Raw genomic sequence first — 27,078 nt, forward strand, 5'->3', positions numbered from 1 at the left:
CTCACGTGAGCTGGTGAGCCAAAGTAGGTAGTTGTTTTTCCCTGTTGAAGCATCTGCCTGTTTGAAACGAAGTTTCTAGAACTATCTCAGCACAGGCAGCAAAAACAAACAAGAAAGTGGTCAAACAAACAAAAGTAAGCAATAAAATGGATTTAGTCGGCGAACCGAAATATACGTTCTATTTAAATTCAGAATTAGCCAAGGGGCAGAATGATTCACTCTTGAGTGTGCTAACAAAGAGCTAACTCATTCTTAATGTAAAAAATCATTGACGTGAAGAGATGCACTGATATGTACAAAAAAATGAATTAATTGACAAATGTTTATTTTAAGTTTTTAGAATCCGGAGTTTTGACTCAAGGCGGTTTTAAAAACACCAAAAAAATAAAATTTGTTTTATTGGACCTTTAAAAAAAAACAGCAGTAAGCTTTATAAAAGTTATAATCATCCCTCATATTCGGAACATTTTAGAGAATGTCCATATTCAAAAAATCATTTATTGAATCTGTAATTGAATATTTTCAGAGGCTTGGTAGCGGAAGTGTTATATATAATTTTCTTGACGGAATGGCCCCTATATGTGCTAAAACATAACAATGACAATTGGGTACTAAAGCCCTAAGTCAATTTTTATGTACAACGGTAAAAAACACCATTAAAAACCATTTCTGATCACTTTTTTTCATTTTAATGCAAAATTTCTTTTTGACAAGGCAACATTTTTTCAATGGATCAACTATGGTCCCCTTGGAACGAGCTGTCAATTAGGAACTTTTCTGTCAAGAAGGACCGCGAGGTTAATTTTTCAAAATTGATTTAAAAATCCATTTTAAACTCTTTTTGGTCGTACAAAGGGTCATTGTACTCAGAAAAATAAGCTTTATCGCTGTAAACAATAATATCAGCAATCTAAGCTTCATTTTAGGACCCAATTTATATTATTTCATTCAAATGGGTTATTTCAAACACTATCAATTTGGAGGCTAATTGTAAAAAGAGAACTGTTTCAACAATTTTACCCTATTTTCTAGAATGAGAAAGATTAACTTTATAAAAATAATAAGCCGTTTCCAAGCACTGAACGATTTATTAAATGGAATGACTTTTGTTTAATGGTTGCTCATTCTGATCCGCACGCTGAAATGGTAGCCAACAAACTGTTTTGGTACATAAAACAGCTTAATTTTATATTTTAATCAACCAAGCATATAACATTGAATCGAACTTACCCCAGCATAAATCTTCTTGAATTATTTCATTGTTTTGTAAGTTTGTCTAAAGATTACAGTCCTTTTTGTTCACGCGCTCATACCCTTCCCTTGTTTCCACTGACATGCTGCGCCTTAAGTACACGCAGAAAAATGTTTTGTAGAATCAGCCTGTACGAAGTTTGTTTCAACAAAAATTTTGTTGAATATAATCAACGCCGATTTTGCGTTGAAACAAACCTTGATTTTCTCAATTCCACAAAAATCTTTTGTTGTTTTGAAAAAGTTGCTTTGACGTTTAGCGTTGATTCAACAAAAATCTTGATTTTCAAATCAACAAAAAATTTTGTTGATTCAAATATGCCTTATTTTTCTGCGTGTACAAAATCTAACTAGGATTGAAAAACAAAAAACTGTCTCAAAAAGTAAAACGATTCGCGATACTTCCAAAGTGAGCGCTCCGTGAGCGAAAAATGAGCGCGAGCGCGAGCGTGGGGCAAACGCGAGCTGAAAAAATCGGAGCAAACGTGAGCGCGGGCAAACGTGAGCTAGCTCGCGCAGCGCTCCTCCTCACGAATGAGCTAAAAGTGAGCGCTCACGAGCGCGTGGGCGCGTGAGGAACGCAACACTGATTTTAACACAATAAAAACATTTCAAATTATATCGAAATAATTAATGTTGGGGAATGCTCCTGAATTTACCAACATTTTCCCAGAATGTGGCTAGTATAATCACACCGTTCATAAATGCCAATCGTTTTAAAATTAACTCAAACTCACCCTTTAGAGGGGGTGACATTGGGTCAAATAGAAAACATTTTAATTTGTGTAGGTGCTGTAACACCATTAAAACCAATTTAATAATATATATAAAAAAAAAAACAGAAATTCACTTATAAGTGTGAAAAAAAAATGATATCACAAAGATTAAGGTAAATAATAACAGTATAACAATTTATTGAAATGGTACAGAAAGTAAAAAATACTCTCAACAAAACAAGCAACTTAGTAAAACATATGTATTCAAAATTATGGAATTGCAGTGCAATTAATTGCATCCAGAATAAATATGCTTTAAGAATTAAAGCTATTTTGATATATAAACAGCATTCATGATTTAATTTAAATGCGCTTTAAAATATTTTCTTAAAGTCGAAATTAATTATAAAGAAAAGTTTTGTTTCAGGAAAAAAATATGTTAATATTTATTTTATTCCAAACATTCATAAAAATCCAAACTAAAGCAATTTTTCTTTTTAATTAAGCATGATTGATTCCAATGATTCAGTGTGTCCAAAAAAGTCGAGCTGTTTAATTTTTTTCCATGCAAGAATCAGAGACAGGGACAAACATTCAATATTACGACCTTTTAAAATGTTAGTCTTAATTTTTTTTTTAAATTGATTTCAAAAAGATCGGAAAATTTCACGAAAGTTTTATTTATAAACATTGAAAATCGCACCATTAGTTGCTGAGATATCGACATAAGAAAATTATGGGTTGTTTGGGTAGTAAACATCCATTTTTCTATTTTAAAATCTTTGCATGGCAATATCTCAGCAATAAAGCAACAAAGAATTTTCTCAGCATTTCAAAAATATATTTTTTTCAAAATTGGGCAAACATGGGCAATAAATTTTTTAAATTAATAACTGCAACTATTTTTAAAAAAAGGTTACCTAAAAGTAGCTATAACTTGAAAACGGTGCACTTTATGAAAATTTCACTATTGTTCTTTTAGATTGCAAATTCGATTTTACATCGAAAAATAAAATTGAGATTAAGTTGCGGTCAATATTTCGATTTTTTTTTTTAAATCAGTAATGATTCAAAAATTCATAACTCAAACAAAGATTTGTTGCCCGTTCTGGAAATTTCTGAAAAGTTGGCAAAATTTAAAAAAAAAATAAAAATAGTGTTTTTTTTTTGCAAATCATGTTTTAGTGACAAAAAGTGAAATTAAAAATCAGCAAAATAAATTACAATTTATCATTTTTTTCAGTGTAGTCCTTATCCATACCTACAACTTTGCCGAAGACACCAAATCGACCAAAAGTTTCTTCAAAAGATACAGATTTTTTAATTTTCATTGCTGCCAAATTTGTATGGAAAACTATATGGACAAACTAATGATGCAAAATGGCTTGGTCACCAAAAAAGGTTTCAGACAGATTAAAAAAATCAAAAATTAAAATTTGAATAAAGACCGATTTTGTATAGAATTGCTCGAAAATCGATTTCGTGTCTTTGGAAAAGTTGTAGACAACGCGCTAAAAATCATTCTTTTAGTCATGGACATCCAAATTGTTTAAGTCTTACTCTTACTTTAAATTGATTTTGCTATCGACTACGTGTTTTGATAAATTTAAAAAAGATTGAGCTAAAATTCCGAATTTATTTTACATTTTTTTTCAGTTGTTTAAATAGGCAATTATCCACGATTTAAGATTTTTGATCCAACTTTTGGTTGCTGAGATATTATCTCAAAATAAATACAAAAAAATATGTAATAAGTTAATTTTTCAATCTTTTCAATATCTTTGAAATTATTAACACTGGGACGCTCAACGCTTATCCAATATACACGGATGCCAAAACCTCCCTAAAACGTTGGAACGGTAACTTCAACTCACAGGTTTTCGGGCTTGTCTCCGTGGATTTTCGGGCGATTTTTTACTAGAGCAAACAAAAGTTGGAACGACGTTTTTGATCGCATAAATTACAGATTTCATCAAATCGAGTTCTGCAAAGTTTAAGGAACATTTAGACATCCTTATAATTAACTCAAAAAAAAAAAAGGTCCCGGTTCGTTGAGTTATGCCCGAGAACCAGCGAGTTGAAAATACCGTTCCATATTTTTTAAGGAGTTTTATTTATGTTGATCTTTAACGGCATTGTATTGAAATTTATTTCACAAATTGATATCGGCATTTAAAAATTAAGTGACTCTTTAAAACTTAAATTATTTTAATATGTCTATATATTTGAGTGGTTTTATCTCAAATATGAAGTTGAGGGTATAGTATATTTTCTCAGCTTAAAGAAAAACTAATATTTTCAGGAAAGGGAACCTTTGGCCCCGATTTTTTAATCTTTAAATTAATTGAGAAACAAAAACAATGTTTGCTTGAAGCTCGTTTTTTTCTCTAAAAATCTAAAATGTTTGCTCATGTTTCTCTTTGGCTCAAGAGATGGTCCCTATTAACATAAAAAAAAACTTAAAAAAAATACCTGCAACTTTGCCGATGGAAAGTAAACGTGTATTTTATGAAATGTTATGTAATATAACAATCCGAATTGTGTAACCCATGAAATAAGGAATATATTTTAGACCAAAATATTCATCAAATTTTTTGGTGAATCTTAATGTATGTATCGTTCGTTTTTTTGTTACTGGTTATTTTTTAATGTTAGACGTTTCACTTGCAAATGAGGTGGTGAAACTGAAATTTTGCGCGATAATCCTGAAATTGGGGTTTTTAGTTTCTTTGTACTTCAAAAAAAATTGCATGAGAGAGGAGATATAAGATATCTTGAGTTTGTTTTAAGCGTCAAAAGGAAATCTTTCGATTAAGATTCTTCGATCACTTATAGGACCAGCTACGGTAATTAGCTAAGATCTGAGATTTTGAATTTTTTTTTTTCGCAGAGAATCATTTTTAGACACTTCATTTATAATAAATATTTAGTTTTTTGCCTTGTTACGAAAATCTTATAAAATTGTCAGCAATATTTATTTTTTAAGTTGTTCCAAAATAGAACTATCGAAGACTACATCTACTTTCAATGCAAATTTGCAAGCACATTTTTAGCTACTTGATACCATCAACATAAAAATGAAATTTTGTTTGCATTTTGGTACGCATTTTTTAGGGTATATTAACTTTTGATACTGTCACTTTATTTTTTAACAGCTTTTAGACTTTTTTTTTGAATCTTTTGTAAGACGTAGTTACATGAGTATTAAAAAGTGTACATTCAATAACAGGCACAAAGTATTGATATGAATCTGTCGAAATATATAATTCAATATTGAATTGAAGAATATTATGACATTGAAATATAAGTAATAATTTTTCAATTTCAATTTCAATTCGGTTTTATTGGTGAATAATCAAGATACAATGAGTTATTTTGAAGTGCATTACAGAGTTTTGGAGTTCCTTACAGCTGTGTGTTGCATCATAATCCATTTAGGAACAATTATTTCTTTAACTAAGGCACTAGCAAGAGTAAGAAAAAACTATAAAAAAAACTTACAGAAAGTAATAATTTTAAACACAATAATTGTATGGTTTTGAAGTGTAACAAAAAATGTATGCATATAAGTAAATTCAAAGCGCGTATTTTTTTGTTTTTTTTAGAAAAGATTTTTTTTAAAGGCCACGTGGTCAGCCGTCGACCCCCCCCCTCCCCCCCATGGCTTTTTATGGTTTTTTTCGGTCGGATTTCGGACCCCCTCCCCCCCCTAAGGAGACCACGTGGTTTATGCACGACCCCTATTGCAAATTACTGTTAAAAATTGATTTTTTTTAAACCTTTATATCTTTTTGCAACAGCCTCATAGTTTTTCGATTTTTCTTTAACAAACATTTTACAAATTTTTGGTCTCAATTTTGACATATTCGGAATCCTCGGAAAATTTCTCGTTAGTTAGAAGTATTGGAGTGGTAATTTTTTGTCCGGATTTTCGATATTCTCCAAATAATATTTTCTTCAATCATACATCCTAAGTAGAGGGTGACGGGCGGGAATTCCCGGGAAAAAAATCCCGGGAAATCGACCATTTTTTGAACTCTCGAATCCCGGGAAATTCGGTCGAGACTCCCGGGAAATTTTAAACATACAAATATCGAAGCAAAATTACATAAACTTATCAGAAAATTATTTGGAGAATTCTAAATTGTTTCGAACATTGTATGTGAAATGTTCGATGTTCAAGTTCTTCTCTAATCTTCTTATTCAGAAAGTGTAAATTTTAAATTCCAATAATTATAACTGAAAGAAGCCTTTACCTTAAAGTATACATAGCAGTTACATCCCAGATATAAAATCTAATTTTTTTGAATTTTTTTTATTTATTATTTCTAAAAGGAGAAAGCTTATTCTCCAGCATAGCAATCCTCATAGTCTGTTTTGTTAGTCCCTTAGTTAATTTGGCTGTATCAAGGTAATTTCCATTTTTGATGTTAATAAGTCTTTTTGTGTTTCACGTTACCCACAATATTAGATTCTAGACATTTTTTGAGAGGGTCCTATAAGCTATTGTCTTTTATAGGACCTTTTCAAAAAAAAAAAAAAAACTCTAGGACTATATTTTCGGGGAAAAAACTCTGGCGATCTTTGTAAAGTTAATGTCCGCCAATTGTGAACATTCGGGTTTTCCGGATAACTGTAAATTTTTCTTCAATGAATATTTATAATTGACATTAAAAAGGAAAAAAAAGTTGTTTAAGTCGTTATTTATCATATTGCAAAAATCTCGATACAGGGAAATTATATATTATTTGTAAACATGTTAAACTAAAATGTTGAGTCCCAAAAAGCTCAAGAAACGATCTCGTATTTGCAGATTAAGAAAAAAAATCAAAAGGTACACATAGTTCCTCCAAATAATAAGGATACTTAAAATAACGTTTCATAGAATAAGTATGAAAACATTGTAAGAAATTTCATTTAAAGAAAAAAACAATTTTTTTGCTTTTCCCTTTAAATTATTGCCACTATTGGCATAGTAAAAAAAACTCCCGGGTCCCGGGAATTCCCGGGAAATGACCAAATTCAACTCTCGATTCCCGGGAAATTGAAAATCTCGAGAATCGTCACCCTCTAATCCTAAGCCAGATTCTGCAACATCACGCACTATGGCTCCAAAAATGTCTTTTTCAGTCCCCTAAAGCATAAAAAAATCGAAAATAATCATTATTGTGGATATCCAACTATTAGTCGTATAAAGTTAAGTAAAAAAAAATATGTTATATTAAAAATTAAAAATATTTTTTTATTGTGAAAAACAACAAAACCTTTTATTTTTTTATAAAAAATAAGAAGAATTCATTTCAAAAGCAATGTTAAGCAAGAATTTTTTTATGTTTGCAAGTGGATTTTGTTGAAAGCTTTCTTAAAAATGTTCATAATAACATTTACAGATTGATTTTTAAGGATTGAATGTTTGGCAAACAAAAATCTATTTTTACTATCAGGAGATCCCGAGATGTACACGTTATATAAATGAATGGAAGGCAACAACCTCCTACAGCTGGATTAAATAATGTTTTGAATGCCAAACACCCACAAAAATCATCCATCAATCAAAACAATATGTCATAGTATCTCACTCTCGCTAATTTGTTATTCTTCTGTCCAGCATAATTCTTAAATTATCAAGCCACTACACACGATGGACAACAGCTTTTAGTAGCTTTATTGTTCTCCACAGCCGCTGATTACTTCCTGACTCATGGCCGTTCGCGATGTCCAATATTCTAGCAACACGCTTAAACCAGTATTATAGCTGGAATGCCAGCAGTATAGTGTCAACTCAAAGAGTTGATGTGCAGATTTATGCGAATGTGATGTTAACGTTAAAATGATCTTCGACCGCGATCAACTGGAAGGCGGTAGAGGACGAAAACCGGGAGCACAGCGAGCACGATGGGGTGATCAAGTCAGGCGAGATATCCGGAAAATCTGCAACTTAGAAGATTGGAGACAAACAGCCCAGGATCGAGAAATATGGAGGCGTCTCCTTGTCACAGCACGGACTTCCCTCGGAGCCCTATGCTGATTGGTATGGTATGTATGATGTTAACGTCTGAAAGGTAAAATAATTTACATAAACACAACAAATTTTTAAAATGAAGATATCGGCATTATCCAGATTAAAAATCATCCAAATTTTATTTAAATTTTGAATTTGCTCTATTTAATGTTGAATGTTCGTTTGATAAATATAGTTGGATGTTTATGAACGCCCACCCACGCATTCATCGAAAAAATACTTAAAAATAGGTTAAAGCTCTCACGATTTAGGTTTCTCCCTGTCCATGCACGTTTACACCAACCCCACCCCTCAATTCGCATTGTTTGCAATAACTTTGTAATAGATGTAAACAAACACTAACCGGCGCGCCAACGCGCATGAAGCGGCGTTTTCACGGTTTGGTTTGTTTCAAATTAGGCCTCAACCGCGGTACTCGACGCATCGATACACCTTCCCTTCCCACACCTGTGAAACCACGTGCGCTTCGACACCAGCCAACAGGGGAGTGTGCGTGCGAGAGTCAAGCTTTGAGTGTCGATAGCTGGCAAAAGTGAGCGCCGTCGCCGGTCGAGCAGGAAATCCCCCAAAAGCTGTTCCCAGGGGGGTTGACGGTTTGCTCTGTTGGCGAATGTGTCAATTTCATGTTTTGATAACGGTGAATTTGACAGATTTCAGTGCTCTGGTTTTATGCTTGTATCTAGTAAAATTCACAATTTCAATCATATTTATTGCAATCTTTTTAAAGAAAATTTTAGATTGACACACAGAGAAAAGAATAATTCCCGTAATCGTGAATTGTGTTCATGAATTTGCGAACCACGAAGGAATTTATTCATGAGTATAGTGCATTTGCACTATAAACATGAATATATTCCTTCGTGGTTTTTTCCGTGCATGGAACATTTTTGCGGACGACATTTTGCTCTACACTCAACCCCCGGTGGTTGGTCACTTTTCGTTTGACACTTTTTTAGTTTGTACCCCGTTGGTTGGTCAAAGTCAAACTAAAAAGTGACGAACTGTCACTTTTTACACGGCGCTCACGCACACTATCAAAACAAACGTTTGGTAGTGTGTGTGAACTCCGTGTAAAAGGGGTGTCAAACCAAAACGTGACCCCGTTCGTTTGACAACAGTTGGTGTCAAACCATCGGGGTTTGAGTGTACAAGAATTGATAACAATGCATTGTCTAGGTTTGTGGCGGAAGTGAATGTCTTGTTGACATTTTAATAGAAATGTCATTAGAATCGTTACCGCAACCTTGTGGTTACGATTTGAATAACAGTGTTGCTAATCTTAAAGAACAAAAGAGTTTGAATCGATTTCGATGTTTACATCTCTGAGTTTATCTTCAGGTTTATGGTTTGTCAAATGTGGCGATTGTGTCAAGAGACCACGCAAATGTGTTGGCCAATTGGTCGTGTTGTTATTTGCTGTTCGATGTGGAGACACACAAACATCCGTGCCAGCAGAGGAGGTGTGGATGTTCGTGGATTGAACTGGTATGCTTCAGCTACAGAGCGGTGAAGCAACAGGCTGTTCAGGTCGATCCGTTCAGTTGTCTCTGGTTGTTCGGCGCGAGCGCTCGCTTCTTCTGCAATTGTCTCCGGTTGAGGGATTCGCACTTCTAGGCGGATTTTCGGAATCCCTAAGTGTTTGGTCCAGGGTCCAGCACTGAATGTATCAGAGTTATCTTCAAAGAAAGACGGGCGATTGTTTATTCTAATACGAGTTTGTGTTACAAAAAGAATCTCATCTTGCCGTGAACGAGTGTGATACAGCAGCTTGGCCAATCCGATAGCGGCGCGATTCCGTAACGAATCCTAAAAATAAGCCGGGAAAGTACTCAATTTAGTGAATAAACAGTGAAACCCAAGCAAACCACCAATCAGCCGATATTGACTCGAGCTGATATTTATCGGCCGTGAGTCACTCCAACGCCCGTGAAACCAGTTTGAAGACGAGTTTGAAGTACCTTTGGTGACGGAAGAAGATCCACGTCGTGACCGGTTCACTTGTCAGGTCCCCGCGTGGCGTGATAATTACTTGTCCAGTCGCCTTTAAGCGCGGCGGAAAGTTTTACAAACAGTGTTTGTATATTTACCCGCCGATACCATTTCCGGTTTCCCGATCGGCGTCATTAGACGGACGCCCCAACGACGACGTTGCTGCTTGAGCGGAAAGATCCCACGGGGTGTCTGAGCTCTGTTGTGCTTTCCAGAACAGCAACAAACTCCAGGTAATTAGGGACGGTAATCGACGAGAGATTGAATCCGGCCGGTATCGTTGGTGCAGTGTCGGAGTGCGATTTGATCAGAGGGAAATAGTGTAATTTGAAAGGGTTTGAAGTGAGACAATGTGAAAATTGTGTGGAACATATTTGAAAAACTTGTCAAAGCTGATAGTTTTCGTCTTAACTTAAATATTGGTATACAAAGCTAAAAAATGGAGCTTATAGTCAATTAAACTCTAATAAATATTTTGAATCATTTGTTTGGGTTTGATTAACACATACACAGAAGCTTACTTACACCCAAAACTGGCAGCGCTAGTCCGAGAGAATGATTGTTTCGAGTCGAGAGAAAAGTGGTACCATTCACGGACGCAGAGAACACAGCTCGAGATGGGCGATAGAACTATTCTCTCGAGGTTCATTTGCAAAAAAAGTTCATCCGTCAAACAAAAAACCAAAAGTGTCGACAACGGGAATCGAACCAGAGACCTTTGACAAACCAATCCAATGACTTAGCTGCCTCGGCCACCACAGCTTGGTGACCAAGGAGAAGTCAGAAGTCGATGTATGACACTTGTTGGAGATTTATTGATTCAACTAACGAATGAACTCATTTGTTATGATGGTGTGAGTTGGTACCATTATTCTATCGATTTTGGCACTGAGCCCTCAATAAATTTTGAGAGAACGATTATCTCGACTCTGAATTTTGGGTGTAATACCGACCTGGGACTGTGATAATAGAAAATAAAGTTCAATGTTTTTGAGGATAGTGATGTTTTTTTTTTAATATTTTCATGAGATTATTATCCTGTAACTGGAAAAAGCAAACCAATAAATCCTCTTTAAAACCTTTAAAAACAAACTTCATAAATTTCATAACTTTTGCGAGAAAATGGACCATTTTTTTCAGTTTTCAAGAGGTTGTTTTTGTTCTTTCAAATGAGACCGAATCATGTTTTGCTCTGCTTCGTATGCATAACAGAGGTCAACATGTTGTAATCCAACGTCAATTATTGTCATGTATAGTTCAGTGATCAACCTTATATTTTTTTTGCCATAGAATCAACAGGATTAAATAGAAATTCAAGAAATATGTTTGATTCTATTTGTTAGGTGTTACATTTATTTTAAAACTTTAGTATCAGGTGATGTTAAAGAACAACCTGAACAATGATAAATTTCCTGGTTTCTTTAATTTTTTTTAAAGCTTTTAGAAGTAAATAGTCGAAGAGAGGCCAGAAACACTCGAGCACAAGTGCTCAGTTGCTGACGTCAAGGTCAGTTGATTTAATGTGTACCAATTCAGGCTAAAAGGTCATGCACTTGTCGTTTAAAAGGCTGACAACAACAAAAAATGTGAATTCATTGTCTGGTTGTTCCAATGTAGTGTATTATGGTAATGGATGGAATTTCCACGAAGAAATATTGTGTCATGGTTTGATTTTATTTAATTTAGTTTTTAACATAAAAAGAATTCTTGAGAGCGAGTTCGTAACACCAATGTTGACGAACTTAAAAACATTAGTTGTTTTCGTAAGTGATGAGATTTTGCTTCTAATTGGAAACAAACTTGTCGATTTTAAAACAACTTTGAAATCTAGGTTAACGCTTAGTTGTAATAAAAAGCTGAAAAAACAGTTTGACAACTCACACACTTGCAATATTTTTAAGAGGAAAGTTGAGGATATTTTTGGTATATATTGTATCAGCAATGGACAAAAAAAAATCATTGATTATAATTAAACTGAGTTGTACGTTCTTACGAAGGTGCTATGAAGATGCTTTAAATAATTTATATATATTTTATCATTTTGGCATTAGTAAAAACCCATGTAAAGTTTTTTTTATATGGAAAGTGATCTCTTTACTTATATGCCGACTAATCAGTATCACATCAGCTAACCTTTTACAAATGGTGACCATCGTTATACAATTCTAGAGTTTTTTTTAATAGATCCTATAAACAAATGAAACACAAAAGCTTATAGGACCTTAAAAAAAACAAAAAAAACTCTAGAATTCAATCGGCAAATTCTCACACAAAAAAAAAACAATTAGACAATGAATTGATATTATATGTTGGATGACATCTTTTAAGAATCTTTGAAATTTGTACATCATTAAATACCGTGCAACGTGAAATGCTTGTGATTTTTTTATTGTAAAAAAAAAGTAAATCTTTCCCAGTTCCTGAGGGGAACACCCTTGAAGAGTATCGGGGCCGGCATTTACAAAGCGGATTCAGTGGCAATTTCATTCTCAACTTAATGTTAACATGTTAAGGTTAATGTTAACATTCCATAGGTCGCCTCCCTAAGGTGTTGTGATAAGGTCCAGTTTGTTACGATACACTACCTTCCCTTTACTAAGCAATCGAATCCAGAAGAGAAACGATCACCAGTTGTGTTGGTCCGAGCCGGGAATTGAACCCCGATCTGCCGCTTACTAGGCGGGAGCGTTACCACTAGGCTACGTGGCTCGGTCATTTTTTTTATACCTTTAAATTATTCGATATTTTTCTAAAACCGTTGATTATTTGAAGCTTAAGGTTACAAATTATTGTTGAATGTATTTTTATGTTAACAAAATCGCAGTACAAACTGGCAAAGTAATATTTTTTAACTTGTTACAGTATACAACCACTGTGAATTTTTAATACCGTAAAACGGGGTGACTTTGATAGCCGGGCTGACTTTGATAGGTTCGCGATTTTTCCGCAAAATGAAGAGTACAATTAAAATACTTACGGAATGGTTACGAAACATACTGACTGTGGTAGAGAAGTGTTCATAGTACCTCAAGAAGAACTTTTCATAAAATTTTGAAAAGTTTAAAAAGTTAGTTAACTATAGTTAAGAAAATGTTGATGAAAGTCTTTATTTTAAACTTCTCAAAGTGTCATTATTGTCTCAATGAACATGATTTTGAAGCGGAAAAAGGAGTGCATTTCCGGATTCCTTGGACAATTTTCCACTAAGAGAAGGATAATATTATAAATAATAAATAATATGTGTTTTTGAAACATAATTAAAAAAATCTCCAAATTTATAAGCAATTTCAGTTGAACAAATTTCATGTAAAATGTGAAAACTTGTGATTCGTGCTTCAAATTCAGTATAAAATGCTATATTAATCGATAATTTTATAAATAAAACTAATGTTAAAAAATTTCAGGCAAAATTCCGAATTTTTAACAATTTTACCTAAAATTTATATGTATTTAGTTAAAAACGCTTATAAACTTAGTTAACTTAATATAAACATTGATTTTTTTTTCTAAAAAAACTATATTAGCTACTTGAGTGATGGTACATTTAACGTACAAATAAAGTTTGAACATCTTAAAAATGATTTTAACAAGAAAAACTATGACTATCAAAGTCACTCCGGAATTTAAATTAAGAATTTTTAACGTAACTATTTTTCTAAACACTACTGAAAACACTTTTTTCAAAAATAGTACATGGACTTTATGTGACCTACCCCTTTACATGTTTTAAAAATGATAATCTTGAGAAAAACCTTACCTATTGGAAAATATTCCAAAAACAAATTGAAATGCTATCAAAGTCACCCCGGTTTACGGTAATTTAATGTTCTTTAGGATGGTACAAATATTTTTTGCCACCCCACCTTAAAAATTAGCCCGAAAAATCAGAGGGCAAATTTTTTTTTTTTTCAAAAGGCTTCAATGTGAATTCAAGTACAATCAGATGAAATCAATTTAAAATCCATTCCCCTTGATTTAAGAATCATTTTTAAGCATGTTCGGGAATATAAAAAAAAAAAATGTTCGTTATACAGAACCGCAAAATTTTTTTCGATCAAATATTTTTTTTCGTCAAATCTTACATTCTTTTCAAACCAATGATTGTAAAACAACTGAATTTGTGTCAAATTCATTTTAAACCTTTTTTTTTATTTAGGGGAACTATACCCTTTCTCAGCCTATTTCTATTATCGGCCTATCAGCACTTTGATCATGAATTACAGCTTTCATAAAGTGTATTTGACTGTTCCAAAGTAATAAATAGCTCAAATAAAAGTAAGCAAGCAACTCTCGATAGTTGATACATCTGAAAATGTTGATTAAATAGCGGAAAACGGCAAAAGTGATGAGAATTGGTCGAACGGCTTAGACTGATTAAAATTGGTATATTTCCCCTATATCTTGAGATTATGGCCTAATATTTAAATTTTTATTTTTTTTTATTTTTTTGTCCCCCAAAGCCAGAGCCGAGTTTTTACCTTTCTTGCTAAAGCAACGTATAAGGTTTGTTTTTTGGTAGTACCTCATTCATTCTCTATAATCTTTGTAAAGGAACAATCCTTTAGAAAATTGATATGGATTTTTTATAGGAATTATTGAATGAAATAATTTGAGACTATAGTTGCTTCAGGAAGTAAACATAAATTGTAAATTTATTTTTAGGTAGCAATTACATGAGCATGAGCATGAGCATGAGCATGAGAGACCACCCATGGTTGTCCTTCTCCGTTGCTGAACAGGACCATAATATCCCATCAGCACAACCGGTCACACGCTTCAACGATCAAATGATGTTTCCCTTATCAACAGCATTCATGAATGCGCTGAAAAGATAAAACATCACGATCATCAAAACTAGAGCCGGTGCGAATAGGAAACAGTCGTTGGCCACCAACGGCGCCCGCCATGTCAGTTTGTAGATCTCGAGGGAATGGGACGGGAATGTTAGTTAGCACAGGCTGCTACCAAGGGTGGGTTCTATACGATATCCACACCCCCGCGTGTGCCGGAAAACTACTTCTACTTGGGATTTTGTTAGTGGGTAAGGGTAATGGCCAGGATTCAACATAGAGGATGATGATGCGACCCAATAATCAATAAATTTTGTTTAATGGTGTGATGTATTATGCATTCTCAAGGCAATCAGTCGGAGTATGCGGATGAGACTATTCCCGGTTATTTGGTGTTGAGTTTAGAATAAATGATTTAATCTTAGACAGCCGGCTGTGGAAAGATAAAACGAAATAAAATGCGAAAACGCGAAACCGCCCGGATCGAAATACACACACAATCGGGGGGACAACAGAGACGGAAACGGCAACGAAAATCCGGCGTGATAACCGCGACGACGCACACCGTTCAAATTCTCCAACGCAACTGTCAAACATCCCGAAACCGCCCCGATCGAAACACACACACAATGGGGGGGGACAACAGAGACGGAAACGGCAACGAAAATCCGGCGTGATAACCGCGACGCGCACCGTTCAAATTCTCCAACGCAACTGTCAAACATCCCGAAACCGCCCGGATCGAAATACACACACAATCGGGGGGACAACAGAGACGGAAACGGCAACGAAAATCCGGCGTGATAACCGCGACGACGCACACCGTTCAAATTCTCCAACGCAACTGTCAAACATCCCGAAACCGCCCGGATCGAAATACACACACAATCGGGGGGACAACAGAGACGGAAACGGCAACGAAAATCCGGCGTGATAACCGCGACGACGCACACCGTTCAAATTCTCCAACGCAACTGTCAAACATCCCGAAACCGCCCCGATCGAAATACACACACAATCGGGGGGACAACAGAGACGGAAACGGCAACGAAAATCCGGCGTGATAACCGCGACGCGCACCGTTCAAATTCTCCAAACTCTCCCGGATCGAAACACACACACAATCGGGGGGACAACAGAGACGGAAACGGCAACGAAAATCCGGCGTGATAACCGCGACGACGCACACCGTTCAAATTCTCCAACGCAACTGTCAAACATCCCGAAACCGCCCCGATCGAAATACACACACAATCGGGGGGACAACAGAGACGGAAACGGCAACGAAAATCCGGCGTGATAACCGCGACGACGCACACCGTTCAAATTCTCCAACGCAACTCTTATTTTTAGGTAGCAATTACATGCAAATATGTCAAAAGCTTAGTAAGCTTTGAATTAATTGTACTTAATAAAATTTTAAACTGATGTACACTCAAAAGACGTATTCTGTAATTTAATATGCAAACAACAAGTCATTCAGAACACACAACGATATCAAATAAATATTGAGTTTGCTGATCTCATTCATGCAGTTTAAATTAAAAGTTTAAAATATGCAAGCAAAGTCATTTACTACATCACTTAACTCAACTGCAATTAAGGAGAAGATTAATGCAACTAGACGTTGTAGACTAGTGGTATATAATTAGACTGCTCAAGTAAATTGAAATAAATAAATCTGCTTCTGAAAAATGTCCAAATGATCAAGCTATTTTGTCCCGCCTTTTTATGAGAAAACGCGTATTAATGTTTGAACTTGAATCTTGAAAATCATAAATAAACAAAACGAAGACCTTGCAATGTTGTTTTGTTGTCAATATTGTTGCCGAAGTACCGAGTATCAGTAAAAAAAATACAGTGAGAGTGCATGCACCTGTGACAAAATGCATCTGATAATATTCATTAAAAAAAAAATACGTACCTTGAATGCACGTGTGACAAAATTGTCCTAGCTTGACGAATTACAACATTTTTCAATGGATTCTAATAGATCTTGAAAAACAATTTTTTGAATGCTTCACGTTGAATATGATTCTTTTTACAATATAATGGATTTGTTAGAATGTTTATTTATTGACAAATTACCTGTTCTTTTTTTCTCGGATGACATTTCTGCACTTTCCGTAACGACTTTCGATTAACTTTGTTCTAAGATTCATTTGATCTACTCGTGCGATAAAAATGCTGCACGAACCTTACTGTAACCGGTTGCCGCTGGAAGAGCAGGAAATTTACACCACACGCTAAAGTTCATATCAAGTAATGAAATGTATATGCGGCAATTACAGTGATCCGATCGCGTTTCTCCGCAATAGCTCAGCTGGGTGGTTTTCCCACTCGCAAGCAATTAATATAAATTAGAATGTACAGCAGCGCAGTCTCACAACTTGCAGTGATAAGAAGTGGATATTTTGCTTTGCAAGAAAAATTATCAACTATTGTGGCTTTTTCGTCTATTTAGCAAAATACATAAACAAATCAATTTGGTTGATAATTTTTGCGGTTTGAAAAATTCTGATGTCATTGAGCTGTTAAACATTGGGCAAACATATTGCCTTCCTGTCAAGAATGACGGTTTCGTTTACATTGCGCTGCTCTGAGGGGAATCCATTGATGTATGGTGAAGGTGTGTTTACCTGCAATTACCGTAGGAAATGCGAAAACGTTGCCTCCCACATCGGGAGCTATTCACTGGTAGCTGCTTTAAATGATGTAGCTAAATTAGATTGTTTTTGTTACTTTTCTTCGAGCTCAATTTAAGTGAAATTAAATTGAAAGTCAATTGGCGAAAGGGTTTATTTTTTTGATTCATTCAAAAATAGGTGATTCACTGCAATTAGCAGTACGAGCTAATGATGTTTACACCAACAGCAAGTATGATTGTTGTCTGTTCAAAGAAGAGAGAGAGAGAAATGAAACGTCCAAACTTCGTTGAGAACACCGTGGGTTTTGTGTATTCTGGTCCAAATTCAATCCACTCATTGTGAAATTAACCCAGAATAGCTTTGTTTGTTTCTGGAGAAGAGTGGATGAGAAGGGTTTCTTTAACTGTTGGTGAAACATCGTATTCCGTGGAAAAATTTGAGTCGGATTTTTTTAATATTATATCGTCATGTTGTATTTGACATTTTCACTAGTTCAAGTAGTTTAGTTCAGAACAAATGACTTTTAATATCAATAGAAAGAAATATGGGAGAACCAAATTTATTAAGCTCATCTAACCTATCCAGAATTTTCCAACCTACAACTTGTTCCATTTTTAAAACAACAGAGACGATGATCAGTATCGCCTGTTGCCACCTTAAACGGTTCGGATTTCATGTTTGCTTATTTGTCCAAATGGTTCAAATGTTCGTCTGCAACGCCATTCTCGTGCCATTCGACAAACAACAAGTTTTCGACAAACTAGGTACCTGGCATTTCCAGACATCAAATAAACTTGTTTTGTAGTCTAGGAATTTTGAAATTTTTGAAAACCGGCCACTTTCAAAAGGCGCAGATTGATTTGAAACACTTTACTTTTTGTATCCAAAACCAAATCTGATTCCAAAACAATAAAGAAGCCCAATTTCAAGGTGAAACTAATCCTTCAAAGCTCCCGGTTGAAAGTTCGCCTTCTCAAGGCACTCCGTTCTAACCTTAACCTCGAGAGCTGCCATTTCGATCTTCGAAAACAGGTATTTCAAGGTTTTTTGACGGAATCCTCCAAAAATAAACATGGAACAAACCCATCCGCGGAAAAACTTGTTTGAGAAGAGACCAAAAAAAAAAGAAAAAAAAAAACATCGTCATAGTACCCCGCCCCACGTCGGCCAATACTAATAGCATCGTCCGCGACATTCGCAAATAAAATATAACATCGCAGACCGCAGAAGTGACACCACCGATTCGTCTTCCTGATTAAGCTCTCCTGCCATAAGCGGCTTTTGGTAAAACAATATTTCAGAAAATTACCAAAATCAATAAAAGTTTTATTTTTACGTTTTCTTAGTTTAGAAGCTTGGCAAAAAAAATGTTTAAAGTACACCCAACTGGCAATCGCATGATTGTGATGCATGGCGGCATGAAAGTATATCAGAATCTGCATGAAAACTGTCCTCATGCATTTTTTGCGATATAGGGATATGACATTTTTGCCCGTTACCGACAATTATCGACATTACCGACGGCTTTTTGGTTGTATTTCACAAAAAAAAACCCTTAACAGAACGAGGATTGAACCACTAACTTCTTGGTTATTGATCCGACACGCTACCACCGCGCCATGGACGCTTGATGAAAAGTAAGTGAAAGAGCACCAACATATGCTTCTCTTTGGAGTGTTGCTCGGAGACGGGCTAGCGTTATATGTGTTGGTGAGAACTGCAGATCGCTGAAATGTTTACACGCGGGCAAAAATGATCTAGGGGCTTGCTGCAAAAAATGTTATAAAATATGACATTTTCTGCAACAAATCCACTGTTGCAGATTTTGAGATATATTTTTCCTTTGGGTGTATCTTAAATTGGAATTCAAAATCTATAGATACAAGTGTTCAAAAAACAAAAAAAGTCATCCACGACTTTGAAAAAAGTGGAAGCAAATGGGTTTCAAAACTTTTCAAAATATTTTAAATGACCTATCGATACCGATTAAAACAAGTAACTGCGTAAAGAGAACACAACTCCGACGAATCGGGTGCGAATATTCCAATCTTTTCGACGCTTTGAATGGATTTTTGCGTCAAACGGTTCGATTGTTGTTGGCTATGTAGGCCGTTAGCATCTTCAGCTCGCGACCTCGCGGACCACGTTGAACGATACCTACCTGAGAGAGCCAGCCATGACTTCAGGCGTCACACTCTTATCGATACGGAGCCGTTGCCGTTGGAGAAGTCGTCCGTAAACTCTGGAAGGTAGAAATCGAATCGCGCCTCAACCTGAGGTGATAAGATACGCGTTGCCAAGCTTATCGAGTGGGTTTCTTGCGAGGAGTCCCTTCCATCGAGGATGAATAACTTTTTAGTATGAAAGTGCACTTTGGTGAAACAACCTTTGTAAACTGATGAAATCTGCTCTATTTGTCCGGAAGTGTGTGGCGATCTACTTCAAAGTGTGTTCAACTTGCACTCGTGGAAGAGCATGTGATTTGAACGTGGAGTTGATTTAAAAAAATCTGTGAAATGGTTGTGTTACGGAGCGGCGCGCGCAATGTCAGGCATGTACACCCCTCGGCGATGCAAAGAGCAATACGTCGTGTGTCATGTTTGTTGCTCTCATATTGTCACCGCAGCAAACGTCACGAAACGTCAGTCGCGATGATTGGTGAAATTGAAATGAACGAGTTGAATTGAAAGTGCGAATATTTAATATTGTGATTAGTTCAGTAACTTGGATTATCGCTTAAAATTCTCGCTGGACCGCGGGGAAGAACCGGTTGGAAATTTGTTATTACCTAGGGTATGAGGAAACGACATTTATTAATGAATTTATACTAAAATCTTACCTAAAATCTTAAACTAGAGCTGCGGATTGATTACATTTCGCACGAACACGGCATTGCTTATCTGTTGGAGGACAGACACGGATAGGGTGACCAATGTACTTAAAATTAAACTTAAGCCTAGAATTACTATTAATTTGAATAAATTTAGCTTTTAGCGATTCCACATTAATCAACGGTGTGCTGCTCAAAAGAACCCGAAAACGTCCCAACATAATCTAAAAGATTGCCCAACGTGATGTCGTGCGACTCCAGTCGAAGTAATCCCAGCCAGAGCTGCGCTGAACACGATCCGGACGGGAAGTTCGAGCGCCATCTACACTGGTCGGGGTTGAATTACGACAGCGAAATCATCAACAGCAGAGCCCTACCGGAACACTCTATCGCAGGTTCCGTGTACCGTCCAGATTCTGGAAAGAGAACTGGAGCGGTGGTTAACTCTGAACCTATCACGCCGAATACAAAATCCCGCGGGCGTGTGGCAGGCCTGAGACAGCAGTTACTGGCCGTGCAGGAAGCGTTGCACCAGAGGCGGCAGGAACTGAGCGAAATGCAAGCACGAATCGATCAGGAATACGAAGATGATCGCAAGAAGCTGCAACTCGAGATGGAGATGCGATACGAAAACATCCGATCGCGAGTGGAAGTCGTGGATGAAAGTATCAAGGTCGGAATAGAGCAGAAAGAGGAAGGCAAGAAGAAAGAGTTGCGAGATCGAGGACGACAGTACGAGGTCGGAAGCGCGACGGCGAAGGCAACGGAGAAAACAGCAAACGTTGTTCTGGAGGACATTTTAGTGGCGACATCTGGATCAGGCGCTAGTGAGGAGGGCACAAGGCAATCAACTGGCAAATCCGATCGTGCGTTGACTAGTTCCTCGCAGAACGGCGAAGCTGTGGAGTTCCCGTTAGAAGTTTGCTTCGTGAAAACGGCGGTACTAACTCGAGCTGTAAGCAGTCTAAACCATGCCTCTCCAACAATTGTTCACATACCTGAGATACTAGATTTCTCGAATCACGACGTTACGGTATCGTTTGCATTCGATGGGGAATTCCAGAGGAGCATACAGGAAAGCGAATCCTTGCTGGACAAGCGCAAGGCGCCGGATGAAGGATCGTGGGAACTTTCCAAGTGGGAAGTGAATTCGACTGAGCAGTTGACGCGTGTGGACCAGCCGCTGTACGTAAGCACGTCTGCCAACACCAAACGCTGTGGTAGGTATCCAGGTGCAGGGCGGATGGTGGGTTCGTTGGAATGCGAGAAGAGGAAGCTGTTCACGTGCACAGAAGTGCGCGCAAGACCGAGATGGAAGTTGAAGGAGCAGTGGTGGAGGATGTGTGGAGTACCAACGTCACAGTTTGACCAGTCTGACACTCTGGTCAGATATGGAGCGGCGTTGCAGAAAATCTACGATCCTTTGAGAACCAGTTCATCACAAATTTATCGGAGCGATCTGCGGTGGAGGTACACCGGTGGATTGGGTTGGGCGGACGACTACACGTCTCTCCCCAAAATGGGGTGGTTCGATGGGGTGACGACGAAATGGGTCCTGAAGGACGTTCGTGCGTTGCGTTTGAACTGGAAGTCATCACCTGGGCAGAACCACATGGAAACTCGGTACGCACAGAAGACGTATCTGGTGCGTATGACATGCGGAATCGTGCGGTGCAGACGGCAATGCACGATGCGTAAGTTGGACAAGCACGCGCGTGGCCAGCCGGATAGTCGCGGGATATCCGGAAATCGCGCAGTCCTTATTCGCCAGCCCGCGAATAAGACACAAGTTCACAACAATACTGGAAGGAGAAACTTTCATGTGTTGATCGAAGGTTTAAAGTCGGCAACGCTTAGGGGCGAGGAAGCTGACCGGAAACCGAAATGGACTGTCAAAGAACTCAGGCAAGGAAAGATCGATCAAGAGAAGCTGACGAAGGAGCTGGGCGTCGAAGATCGAGAGGATGACAGTTCAAAATTCTCGCCGAACTACGAACGCTATCAAGTCGGGAACTTCGAGACGGTTAAGCGCAAGTATAAAGACCACCAACTCGGAGAGCCGGTTGCCGTGAAGCCTCGATCCAGGTGGAAAGTGCGTGGAAGGCAGGCTCAATTCGCTGAATGTGAAGAGGGCGTTCTACTTCCGCTGGGTCACATCGCTAGCTTGGAAATGCCGTTGGAAGTCTTCAAGTTGTGGAACCAAGGATTGTTACGGAGGCGTGTTGCGGAAATTAGGAAATTACGAGGATTGGTGAGGCCAGCGGTGGAGCGAAACATGCAGAAACTGGCGCGCTTTGATGTTAAGCGTGTAAGGCTGAACCGAAAGATCCGGACCAGCTTAACGGGTCGGGGTATGTTACGGAGCGGCGCGCGCAATGTCAGGCATGTACACCCCTCGGCGATGCAAAGAGCAATACGTCGTGTGTCATGTTTGTTGCTCTCACATTGTCACCGCAGCAAACGTCACGAAACGTCAGTCGCGATGATTGGTGAAATTGAAATGAACGAGTTGAATTGAAAGTGCGAATATTTAATATTGTGATTAGTTCAGTAACTTGGATTATCGCTGTAAGATTCTCGCTGGACCGCGGGGAAGAACCGGTTGGAAATTTGTTATTACCTAGGGTATGAGGAAACGACATTTATTAATGAATTTATACTAAAATCTTACCTAAAATCTTAAACTAGAGCTGCGGATTGATTACATTTCGCACGAACACGGCATTGCTTATCTGTTGGAGGACAGACACGGATAGGGTGACCAATGTACTTAAAATTAAACTTAAGCCTAGAATTACTATTAATTTGAATAAATTTAGCTTTTAGCGATTCCACATTAATCAACGGTGTGCTGCTCAAAAGAACCCGAAAACGTCCCAACAGGTTGCGTCCGTCAACTTGGACCAAAAGTAATCAATCATTCCAAAAAACTCTTGGCAATTGTGACTTTCTGTGACAGTTTCTCCGTTCATTTCCATTTTTGTTGTGGACACTTGGGCGTATGTGTTGTGATGGATTGCATCCATGTATTCTTGACTTATTGGTCCTACCTTGAACTATTTGTTTAAAACTCGATGTGCACCACCATTATTCTGTTAGGAATAGTGATGTCACTGGTCTTTGATTTGTGTTCACTTTTATACATTAAGGGTTTTTTTTTTTTAAATAAAGGTGCTGTAAAAAATGGTTCATCATGGTTTTTGCAGGGTCAAATCAGAGCTAATAACTGTGGTGAATGTTTTAATGTTTATTTATTAGCAAAGAAATTACATTTCAAATTGTAAAATTGATCGCTCCAATTGACTAAAAATATAGATTAGGATTTTAGGTTTAGGTCTAGCGGAAATATTTAGAACTCATTTTTCATGTACAATATTTTTATTTATGATAAAATACAAAAATATGAAAAATTTGTGTCTGTGGAAAAAAATATATATAGCAAAAAACTAAGTTTGTAAATTGCTGTTTGGGGCTGAATGTTCTAAACGAGTGACAAGTGTAACATAAAATTTACAAAATTTAAAAAATTTACAAAATTTACAAAATTTACAAAATTTACAAAATTTACAAAATTTACAAAATTTACAAAATTTACAAAATTTACAAAATTTACAAAATTTACAAAATTTACAAAATTTACAAAATTTACAAAATTTACAAAATTTACAAAATTTACAAAATTTACAAAATTTACAAAATTTACAAAATTTACAAAATTTACAAAATTTACAAAATTTACAAAATTTACAAAATTTACAAAATTTACAAAATTTACAAAATTTACAAAATTTACAAAATTTACAAAATTTACAAAATTTACAAAATTTACAAAATTTACAAAATTTACAAAATTTACAAATTACAAAATTTACAAAATTTACAAAATTTACAAAATTTACAAAATTTACAAAATTTACAAAATTTACAAAATTTACAAAATTTACAAAATTTACAAAATTTACAAAATTTACAAAATTTACAAAATTTACAAAATTTACCAAATTTACAAAATTTACAAAATTTACAAAATTTACAAAATTTACAAAATTTACAAAATTTACAAAATTTACAAAATTTACAAAATTTACAAAATTTACAAAATTTACAAAATTACAAAATTTACAAAATTTACAAAATTACAAAATTTACAAAATTTACAAAATTTACAAAATTTACAAAATTTACAAAATTTACAAAATTTACAAAATTTACAAAATTTACAAAATTTACAAAATTTACAAAATTTACAAAATTTACAAAATTTACAAAATTTACAAAATTTACAAAATTTACAAAATTTACAAAATTTACAAAATTTACAAAATTTACAAAATTTACAAAATTTACAAAATTTACAAAATTTACAAAATTTACAAAATTTACAAAATTTACAAAATTTACAAAATTTACAAAATTTACAAATTTACAAAATTTACAAAATTTACAAAATTTACAAAATTTACAAAATTTACAAAATTTACAAAATTTACAAAATTTACAAAATTTACAAAATTTACAAAATTTACAAAATTTACAAAATTTACAAAATTTACAAAATTTACAAAATTTACAAAATTTACAAAATTTACAAAATTTACAAAATTTACAAAATTTACAAAATTTACAAAATTTACAAAATTTACAAAATTTACAAATTTACAAAATTTACAAAATTTACAAAATTTACAAAATTTACAAAATTTACAAAATTTACAAAATTTACAAAATTTACAAAATTTACAAATTTACAAAATTTACAAAATTTACAAAATTTACAAAATTTACAAAATTTACAAAATTTACAAAATTTACAAAATTTACAAAATTTACAAAATTTACAAAATTTACAAAATTTACAAAATTTACAAAATTTACAAAATTTACAAAATTTACAAAATTTACAAAATTTACAAAATTTACAAAATTTACAAAATTTACAAAATTTACAAAATTTACAAAATTTACAAAATTTACAAAATTTACAAAATTTACAAAATTTACAAAATTTACAAATTTACAAATTTACAAAATTTACAAAATTTACAAAATTTACAAAATTTACAAAATTTACAAAATTTACAAAATTTACAAAATTTACAAAATTTACAAAATTTACAAAATTTACAAAATTTACAAAATTTACAAAATTTACAAAATTTACAAAATTTACAAAATTTACAAAATTTACAAAATTTACAAAATTTACAAAATTTACAAAATTTACAAAATTTACAAAATTTACAAAATTTACAAAATTTACAAAATTTACAAAATTTACAAAATTTACAAAATTTACAAAATTTACAAAATTTACAAAATTTACAAAATTTACAAAATTTACAAAATTTACAAAATTTACAAAATTTACAAAATTTACAAAATTTACAAAATTTACAAAATTTACAAAATTTACAAAATTTACAAAATTTACAAAATTTACAAAATTTACAAAATTTACAAAATTTACAAAATTTACAAAATTTACAAAATTTACAAAATTTACAAAATTTACAAAATTTACAAAATTTACAAAATTTACAAAATTTACAAAATTTACAAAATTTACAAAATTTACAAAATTTACAAAATTTACAAAATTTACAAAATTTACAAAATTTACAAAATTTACAAAATTTACAAAATTTACAAAATTTACAAAATTTACAAAATTTACAAAATTTACAAAATTTACAAAATTTACAAAATTTACAAAATTTACAAAATTTACAAAATTTACAAAATTTACAAAATTTACAAAATTTACAAAATTTACAAAATTTACAAAATTTACAAAATTTACAAAATTTACAAAATTTACAAAATTTACAAAATTTACAAAATTTACAAAATTTACAAAATTTACAAAATTTACAAAATTTACAAAATTTACAAAATTTACAAAATTTACAAAATTTACAAAATTTACAAAATTTACAAAATTTACAAAATTTACAAAATTTACAAAATTTACAAAATTTACAAAATTTACAAAATTTACAAAATTTACAAAATTTACAAAATTTACAAAATTTACAAAATTTACAAAATTTACAAATTTACAAATTTACAAAATTTACAAAATTTACAAAATTTACAAAATTTACAAAATTTACAAAATTTACAAAATTTACAAAATTTACAAAATTTACAAAATTTACAAAATTTACAAAATTTACAAAATTTACAAAATTTACAAATTTACAAAATTTACAAAATTTACAAAATTTACAAAATTTACAAAATTTACAAAATTTACAAAATTTACAAAATTTACAAAATCGTGCTGATAAAAACGGTTTTAAATTTTTGTTTTTGATTGCGTTGTTTTTATTGCATAAATTTAATCGTTGTATTTTTTGTTAATTTTGTGGATCTGTGAACATGCGGCGATCACGACGATTTGTGCCACAAAATCATTCCAGAAACTTAAACAAAATAGGCAAATTGATTTAACAAGACTTGTGAGCCATTATTTCTTGTAATTAGGTATTAAGTTAAATTATGATTTTGTGTAACTTTTTAATCTGGTTTTGAGCATTTTTTATAATTGACAATATATTAGAATGCCAGAAAGTTTTTGCAAAAACAATCTTCTAATAAATTCGCAGATTTTTACCAGCAATGGCAGTGCTTAAAGTTTGTTGTAGTATTTTGTGCATTAATTTTGTATAATATAGTTCCATCCTTCCCTTAAGCTCGATTAGGTCCGAGGTAGAAAAACTCCAAACAAAATTTGTAATTACCTTTTAATTTTACAACTTTGAATATTACATTTACATACATTTACATACATTACATTTTACATAGCATTTTACAATCCATTTAAGATTTA

The 27,078-nt window shown here is 34.1% G+C and overlaps 2 protein-coding genes across 4 annotated transcripts in view; both read left to right on the forward strand.

The window, feature by feature from the left end:
- The first annotated feature begins 9,516 nt into the window (after positions 1–9,516).
- LOC120424647 (G-protein coupled receptor Mth2-like) overlaps positions 9,517–27,078 on the forward strand; it is a 41,647-nt gene continuing 24,085 nt past the window's right edge. For 2 of the 3 annotated variants that reach the window (XM_039588815.2, XM_039588817.2), the window contains exon 1: positions 9,517–10,211. The gene's annotated coding sequence lies outside the window, so the exon portion shown is untranslated. The remainder of the gene's footprint in view (positions 10,212–27,078) is intronic. The other variant, XM_039588816.2, reaches the window with a different exon arrangement.
- On the forward strand, positions 21,716–23,071 carry LOC128093527 (uncharacterized). Its single transcript, XM_052710707.1, has 2 exons — positions 21,716–22,871; positions 22,935–23,071. The coding sequence occupies exon 1, from the start codon at positions 21,766–21,768 to the stop codon at positions 22,762–22,764; it is 999 nt and encodes a 332-aa protein (XP_052566667.1). The 5' UTR covers positions 21,716–21,765; the 3' UTR covers positions 22,765–22,871; positions 22,935–23,071.

Source organism: Culex pipiens, chromosome 3 (assembly GCF_016801865.2).
Source record: "Culex pipiens pallens isolate TS chromosome 3, TS_CPP_V2, whole genome shotgun sequence".
Lineage (NCBI taxonomy): Eukaryota > Metazoa > Arthropoda > Insecta > Diptera > Culicidae > Culex > Culex pipiens.